Genomic DNA, 9010 nt, shown 5'->3' with positions numbered 1-9010 from the left:
GAATATAGTGTATAACAAAGTCATGAATTGTTTAGTAAGAATTATCATTTGAAAATACCGCAGCAGGGTATTTGCCTAACTACAGAAAAAAAAAAAATCTGACATATCAAGTCACTTTATAAAGAATACTCCACTGAAAAAATAAGATAAAGCTTTATTTACAGTTCACTGAACTTTTATCTCATTGCTTTAAAGGCACCCAATAGTAATCGTATGAACAAATATACAAAACTGCACAGAATAAATAGGTTACAGAAATCTATATATATCAAATAAAGCCACAGTGCTCTGCATACCAAATCATTCATACAAATTGACCACCACAAAAGTGTTTTTCACAAAGTCTATACATTAAATGTTTTTCATAACTGTTCATGCCTAAAATTACTGGCCAGATATTAAGTAGTATAGTGTTTAAAGGCAAGTTAACAGTGTTTCTTCAAAGGTAAAATAATAGATAAACATATCATAAATATATTTATAATTTAAGAAATAAAAGAATGTGACAGTAATGTACAACAGCATCATCGGATTATCCTAACACCTTGATTAAAATGACACTCTAGTATAACTACAGCTATGGCCAAACGTTTTGCTTTACCTAGAATTGAGATAAAATTAAAAACCTATATAAACATAATTTAGATCTTTTATTTAACATCATGTAATTGAAGAGGTTACAAAATTATATTGCAAAAGCCAACAGGAAGCTATAATAGTAGTACACTATTTCACGTTAGATTTTGAAATGTCACATTTTAAATTTTTTGTCAGTTTTTCATTAAGTACATGGTAAACTCATATGGAATTCAACATGTTAACGTAACATTATTCTGCAGGTTTCATTCACCTTTATGAAGCAAAAGTAGTTAATTCTATAAGGCAATGCAAAACCTTTGGCCATAACTGTACTTATTAAATTGGGGAAGTTAGTTAAACCAAAAAAATACAATACACTCATAAACATTATCCATATAATCTGTTTAAGTGAATAATAATAACTTTCAAGTGTTTCTCAACAGATGTATATTTTTTATTTTATTTTTTTTTTCTGTACAGACTAATAATGGCACATATGCCTGTGTTTGGTTTAACAGACAATGCAAATGCCAAAATATTTTGCAATAATAATATAACCTTTCTGCTTTAAATACTGCAGACACATATCTTCACAGTCTCGTTTAGGATAACTGCAGATCTCTTTAATGTGAAAATAAAACGCAGTTGAATAGTTTGCTAAGGCACTTGTTTTACAAAGGTAGATACGAAGCAGGTGGCAACATCCCTTGAAGAGTCTTTTCAGTTCAAAGCTGTTTGTTGCTCTAGAACCTCCAGGTAGTCAGGCTCTGTGTGCAGATTGGCTTTGAGCTCCAAATATTCATTTTTTGTTTGTTCTACCTTGACCTTTCTAGGCCTGGTGTACATGATTGTCTGCATTAATTTCAGCTCTTCGTGGCTCCCTGGACAGTGAACGTCAACATTTGGCTGAAGCTGATTTATATTTTTCCTGAGATACTCTGTGATGCTTAACTGCTGGAGATCTCTTTCTCTTTCCAGTAAGTTTCTGTATAAAGAATTTGCATCTTCAAGGGTAACAAATTCTGAGGAATGGTCACTTACTGCTCTGAATTTCATGTTGGAACCAGTCAGGGGTGAATTGTTCTCCTTTTCTAAAATACTTCTGCAAACATACTTTGAGTCATGAATATCATTCAGATCTTGGTCTTTGGGATTATTACAATAAGAAGGAATCCTACAGACTTGTATTGCTGGGCTCACTGCATGTTCATCATACATATTAACCCCAGGCCTTTGAGTCATGTGATGGGTGGTTTTTTGACCGTACATACTATACTGAAGGTGTATAGGGCTAGGCTCCCTCTGTGGATCACCTGATTGCTTTTTCTTTGATCTCCTGTGGCGGTGTAAAACAAGAACAATCAGTCCAGCAGCACAGAAGACAATCAATAGGAAAACAATCAGCAAGCCCAGGATTAAAACTGAAAGGGGGACTGAATCTGTAAAGGAACCAAATAGACTTGATGGTGTGACTGTAGGGGCTTGGGTTGGTAAAGCATTGAATGGAACCAATCCAGGACATAGCAGTTCATTTCTGAGGGATCTCAAATCCTTTTTAGCAATTTTTCTTGGGGTATGACACAATATGTCTCCCTCCACTGTATTCTGTCTGAGTTTCTCTACCCACTGTTTCAGACCCACTAAATCACAAGAACAATCCCATGGATTACCTTCAAGGTAAATCTTTTCTAGAAAATCCAATTGATCCATCACATTGCCCACAGGTACATGCATGAACAGATTTTTTCTTAGATCTAGCCTATTTAGTGGCACGCTATGAAATATAAGAGGTGGCAGAGATTGAAGAAGATTTATTTTTAAAGATAAATGTTTTAGTTTGGGCAATTTGCTAAATGTTCCTGAAACAATGTCCTTGATCATATTAAATTCCAAGTATAAATATTCAAGACTATGGAGTCCAGCAAACATACCTGGAGTTAACCTTTCAAGTTTATTTCCATTTAAGTTCAGCTTTTGCAAATTCCCAAGGTTCAGAAAAGCCTCATCTTGAATATATTCAATGTAGTTGTTATCAAGATTGAGTAACTCCAAGCTTCCATATGCAACAAAATCAGTTTTTGTTAGTCTCTGAATCATGTTTCCTGTTAAAATGAGTTGTTGGGGGCTTTGTGTTGGTGATCCAAGATCAGATAGGATTCGAATGCCTCTGTCTTGGCAATGGATCAAAAGTCTTGCCAGTTGATGACTGTTGCAGAAGCATTGTTCAGGACATGTAGCTGGGACTAGCACCGGTGTGGGTAAAGCTTCAATTTGTGTTTCTTTTGGAACTGGTTTTACCTTGGGGGAAGGAGTAACTATCAAGCCTGATGACTTGGATGGTTCTTCTAAATCAATGTCAGCATGAAATGGACACAACACTTCCCTTTTCACCTTGCTCAAAATGTTACCTTGGAGGAGTACAGGACTATCGCACACAACTTCTCCTATAACCGACTGGGTCCGCATGTTTTCCATCCAGTTTTTAAGAGGAAGTATGTCACAATCACAGACCCATTTATTATCTTCTAACAAAAGCTCTATTATACGTCCAATATGCTCCAGAAAGCCAACATATGGAAGAGCTTGCAGTTTATTACCACGAAGATCTAAATGAGTCAGTGGCACAAAACGGAAAATGTTACTAGGAAGAAATTCAATTTCATTGTCATTCAGAATAAGAACTTTGAGCCGGATGAGCTTGCTAAAGGCCCCAGGCTCGATCACATGGATGAAATTCGTGTCTGCCTGAAGGTACTCAAGATTTTCCAAACCACGGAATGTATCCTCTTTCAGTGTTACTAAAAAATTACTGTTTATATGCAATTTCTTAAGAGAACCAAATGCACTGAAAACCCCAGGTTCCAGTTCATGTATATTGTTAGCTCCAAGATGTAATGAGACAGCATTACTAAGACTTTCTAGTTCATGAGCATGCAGTTCTGCTATTTCGTTTTTATAAAGATTAATTTGGAAAGTTAGGGATGGTGGCACCTTGATTTGAGATATTTTACTGATGTCTTTTTCTTCACAGTTGATATGCAGAATACCATCCTTTCCCTCACATGAGCATAAACCATCACAGGATGATCCTTTGAAAGGCTGAATGTTTTGAGAATTAGCAGCAACAACAAATGAATAGATGAGAATAGTCCGGGTGAACATTTTCTGAATCCAAATGTCAATCTAAAGAAGAAAAAATGACACTATTCAGGACATGAAGTTTTATAGTTCAAATAAACCACATCAAAGTAAGGTATGCAAGTAGTGACATGGCACTTGGCCTTAATCATGTGCCTTCAGTACACAGTAGGTGTGCATAGGTATCAGCGCATGTAATTCAATAGAAACTGTGGAACTGGAACAGTAGGTGCCTATTACAATGTGCAGTACATTATTATCATTAATATGTACAGATGGTCATTCCTGTAGGTTAGTCAACAATCCCCAAACTATAATACCAGCTATCATGCCAGTTCACAGTTCCCCGTACATACTGTATGTTAGAATTTCTCCAGTGCAAGTCCAGAGATATCATGTTTTATGCTGTAATTGAAAACAAAATAAAATTATCTATCTTTTACAAAGTGCTGACCACAACACAGATGTTAGATTACACTTCACTTAGCTGAAAGTTTATAACCTGAATAAGACACTTGTTTTTGATCAATGTTTTAGCTGCTTCATAAAAAAATAAAAAATAAAAATAATCTGTCAAAACCCTATTAGCATATTGGTTCCTATTGTACACATTATCACCCGGCTCCAAGTAAAGCAGAACTACATGTCTTCTTTACTCTAATGTTAATTGCAATGTATTCACTAGAACGTAAGATGGTAAAACACTGAACATTTACTTTTGTGGGACACCCATGCGTCTCCTATTACAGTGTTTGCTTATACTCGTTATGGTGAATTATTATTTATTCATTTTTATAATTTAGAATCTTTATAAAATAATACACCCACAGTAGAGCAGCCTGAAACATGCTTTAAAAATAGTCTTTTTGCATAGAGAGATGTTTGCATTTGGCACTGGGCGAAACTGCTATTGTTAACACAAGGTTCATTTTGTGTTAATCCCCAGGGGAATTTTCTTCTGATAAACAAAATGGAGCAGCATTGAATTGAATCTTAGTTAATATGATATATATATATATATATATATATATATATATATATATATATATATATATATATATATATATATATATATATATATATATATATATAGTGTATATAACTATAATGTGATGGTGAGCATCTGTGACTTGCTTACATCAGCACTCACAGTCTATAAACCAGCTTTGACTAGTTCACTTTCATGCATGCTGAGTTTATATACAAATGCCCACTCACTTTCATGCATGCTGAGTTTATATACAAATGCCCACCCGCATATCCTAATAATTCTGTGTTATATCTAAATTATTCAAAAAGCAGTAGTTTACTCTAAAACATATACACGTAACTGTAAAACGTGTATTTATGTATTTCTTGTTTTTTTTTTTTTTACATTTCTAACATCTTAAAAACTAAAGAAACAAAATACACATGTTTAACAGTTTCATACATCAAAGAACACTAGGATTGAATACACCTGTGAAGGAAATGCAATGCTTTTTTAAGTTAAGTGCCAGGTCTGAAAGGGCTAATGAAAAATGAAAAATAAACTGTTCTAACATCCTGTATGAGATGTTGCTTATTCAGGTGTCAATTGGGCCACTTTGCTTGTTAAAAACACGCTTATTGTACACCAGGATTAAGGTCAAAAGAGTTTTTTGCAAAAAAAAGTAAACACAATACAGCTCATATACAGAGCTCCATTCAGTGCCTAAGCCTTTAGCTCCATACTACTTTGTATGAATAAAGGTTCTGTTAAACATCATGTAATTTGTCATCTGCGTTTTGAAATGAAGAAATATTAAATTGATTGAAATTAGAACAACTGATTCTTGTAATTTACAGCAATACAAAACATGGACTTTTCAATTAATTATATCATTTGATGCCATTCTTGTAGATGACAACAGTTGAATCCATAGTTCCAAGATTTAGCACTCCATTTTCAGCCTTTTTTTTATTCTACACATCTTCCTATGTAGTTCTTATGTTGCAAACATGATCTTTTTTCAGAGTTCTAAATGTATTTATTTATTGTACAATTCGTTCCACTTTAATAAACAACTACTAGAGTCAAATTCTGGATATAACTATGGATATAACTACTGGGGAACTGATAGAAAGAATAAAGGCTGTCTTTAAACCTAAAAAGTCACTGAATTTTTTTATTTGAATATACAGTATTTACACAAATAACAAAAAGATGTGACCAACCCTAATGTATTGTATTACATCCTTCAGATGTAGATTTTGCTGTGAAAAACAGAAGTGGGTTTCTGGACATTCTATGGCTTGGACTTTCTTTTCAATCCTCGTTGTTAGGTTTCATAAAATAAATATTGACAGATATTGGGCTCAATAATAAACCAAACAGAGGTAACAACTAGGTGTGTCAAATGACACTTTATACCTAATTAATGGTTTAACAAAGGAAGCTTTTCAGATGTATCATGACATTAAAAGTGCTCAATCGTACTTGGAAATTCATATTAACAATCTTGTACACAATCAATGTTCATGACCAAGTAAGGCAGTCACTGTAAGGAACTTATTTATTGATCGAGTTGTTGCTATTACAGCATAGACCACATTCACCCCAATCTTCTTTAACCAGTCTAATAATCTGTTTACATAACCTGGCTGTCAAAACCAACTTTCACCATACTCACACTTTTAAAGCTATTATTATTATTATTATATTATTATTATTATTATTATTATTATTATTATTATTATTATTATATTATTATTATACTAGGGTGTGTTAACTATGCATCAGCTGCAGAGTCACATACATTAACGTCTCACCCAAAAGACGGAACACAATGAGGTTCAGTGACTTGCCCAGTCACACAATGAGCAGGGATTTGAAGAGACGTTTTCTTTAACCCTGTACCACACCGCCTCCTTAACCTTTAAGTTCTTATTTTCATGAGAAAACAACACGCGCACACGCACACACAATGTTTTAAATAGTCTGACGTACTCTTTCTGCAGACTAGTTAACACAGTGTCTACATTGGCATTATAGTGCATGTACGTTTGTCAAGCATTGTGGGTATTTACTAATACAGTTCGTGCATATGTAAGCATTGTTCGGGTATTTACATAATACAAGGCCAATAATAATAATAATAATAATAATAATAATAATAATAATAATAATAATAATAATAATAATAATAGCTTTAAAAGTGTGAGTATGGTGAAAGTTGGTTGTGACAGCCAGGTTATGTAAACAAACCATATCAATCAAAATAGTGGCAAACACTGTATTGCCCACTTACCTGATCAACAGAAAAGCCAGTTGTTACTCAAGTCATCAAAGCTTAGACTGATGTACGGTTCGCACTGAAACTTAACTACTTCATATATTGAGCGATTGTAGAGAACACAAATGTTTTACTGTGTCGTGCAACATCTCAATAATAAGTCAAGTTTATGAATAACTGCAAAGCGCGATTGCAAATAAACTGATTTCAAGTGCACGCGTCCAGCTCTGAATGGAAATTCTTTACTTGGTTTGGTATACCACAGCTCATCGTGCTTCCGAATGCTGTCGAAGACAAGTCAACGTTCTTCTTGTTTTTTAATGGTTTTTTTTTTTTTTGTCTCTGAATGTTTGCGTTTGATTGTCCCCTATCTAATCACTCCGCACCTCTTCAAAAAGCTTCCCTTGCTTTTGCTCAGTAAGTTAAACAGGAAACTATGAGAATGCCAGATGCTGCTATAGGCGCAGATTCAGAGTTTTCTGGTTCCTAACTCAGCCTTTCAGCACTTCCCAAGCTTTCCACTGATATTGTCATCGAGGATGAAAGAGCTCCACCGCGGGGCTGCTCAGCTCCTCCTACCGTGTTTTGCAAATCACCAGGAAATAGAAAGTTATAGCAGTACGGTGTTTATGACTTGGGGATCATTAAACATAATAAATAAATAAATAAAAATATATAACAAAACAGTATGTCGAATGTTCTCTTTATACAATGCATTCTATAAACATGCCACATTGCCATACCTGTCCTAATGTTTCCCTTTTCTATATACCGCAGTGAATCTTTACCTGATTTATTTCACGTTATTTATCCACATACGTGGGGTTTCCATGCGGGTCGATTTACACGTCAAATGGCGATGAGCGTGCACTTTTGGGAGAATTACTCGGTAAATCAGATTTGTGGCCGAAAAAACGTGTACATGTCATTTACTCGTGTAAATGACGAAACACACGTGAAAATCCATGCCCAGTTTCACATAGAAATCCTTATTTAACTTGTAAGTGTTAAGGAGCGTGTTTATCCTAAATATTGTAAGTGAGGTCAGTTGTTACTGTGGATTCCAAGACTCCAGAAAGTAGTAGCTGAAGGGCGATTTTATGGTTAGCAGTGGTGTAGGTCACCTTAATGATAATGTGGGCGGCTTTTTTATTATTGTTTTTTGCTGTGTCTGGACTGTCATGTTGTATATCTCTTGTGGGTTTAAATCAGAGATGGAGTCTCGAGACCCGGTCTCGGTCTCGAGACCACATTTTAAGGTCTTGGTCTTGGTCTCGGCACGCCTGCTCTTGGTCTTGATAGCAGGCAGCACGCAGATTGGTCTCATTCATAAACCTTCTCAAGATTATTTTATTTCCTCGATAATCATATATCCTTTTTTATCCTTCAAAATGCACTCACTTTAATACATTGGCAGCTATTAAATACAAAACAAAACAATGTACATTATACTCGAGTCTAGAGCTCACCATTCAAAATTACTATATTTAAGGCATTGGACTTCGTGCTGCTACAGCGTTTGTCAGCCTCTCCCATCAAGCAAACTTTCCTCCTGCCACCAAATACATTTCCAGTAATTTATTAGTTACTTTAACAAAATTGTGTCAGCAATACAGATGCCTAGAAATAGTATTATCTGTACATATCTGTCAAGTCTTGATCAGGACCCTCCCGTTTTCAAAACCAATCTCCTGGTCAGAAACAATCTCACGCCTGGAACCCGTTTAATATAGGAATTTCCTGGTTTGCATATTAGGCTAAGTATATTCTTTTTATCTTATTTGTTTAAAACATATAACAACCAAAAACGCATCTTGATTTATTGGCACGCTGAGGTTTTATAATTTTGAAATTATGTATCACTGTTTTTGTCGAGCCAAAAATAAAATATGAAACTGTACAGCGCTTTGAGATGCTTTGCATTTAGGCGCCATATAAAGTAAAAGTTGTTTTATTATTATTATTATTATTATTATTATTATTATTATTATTATTATTATTATTATTATTATTATTATTATATTATATACCCCACCCCT

The 9010-nt window shown here is 34.5% G+C and overlaps 1 protein-coding gene across 1 annotated transcript; it reads right to left on the bottom strand.

Annotated features, from left to right (window-relative positions):
- Nucleotides 1–857: 857 nt before the first annotated feature.
- LOC121327693 (SLIT and NTRK-like protein 6) lies at nucleotides 858–7478 on the bottom strand. The gene is made up of 2 exons (XM_041271838.1): nucleotides 6987–7478; nucleotides 858–3762 (listed from the first exon to the last, which is right to left on the bottom strand). The coding sequence occupies exon 2, from the start codon at nucleotides 3739–3741 to the stop codon at nucleotides 1300–1302; it is 2442 nt and encodes an 813-aa protein (XP_041127772.1). The 5' UTR covers nucleotides 3742–3762; nucleotides 6987–7478; the 3' UTR covers nucleotides 858–1299.
- Nucleotides 7479–9010: the final 1532 nt, after the last annotated feature.

This window comes from Polyodon spathula, chromosome 15 (genome assembly GCF_017654505.1).
Source record: "Polyodon spathula isolate WHYD16114869_AA chromosome 15, ASM1765450v1, whole genome shotgun sequence".
In the NCBI taxonomy this organism is placed as follows: Eukaryota; Metazoa; Chordata; class Actinopteri; order Acipenseriformes; family Polyodontidae; genus Polyodon; species Polyodon spathula.
The sequence above is the reverse complement of the archived record's forward strand: the minus strand, read 5'-3'. Positions and strand labels throughout refer to the sequence as shown.

Excerpts from the sequence above, each read along its gene's own strand:
- LOC121327693 (XM_041271838.1), bottom strand. The coding sequence starts at position 3,741 with ATGTTCACCCGGACTATTCTCATCTATTCATTTGTTGTTGCTGCTAAT.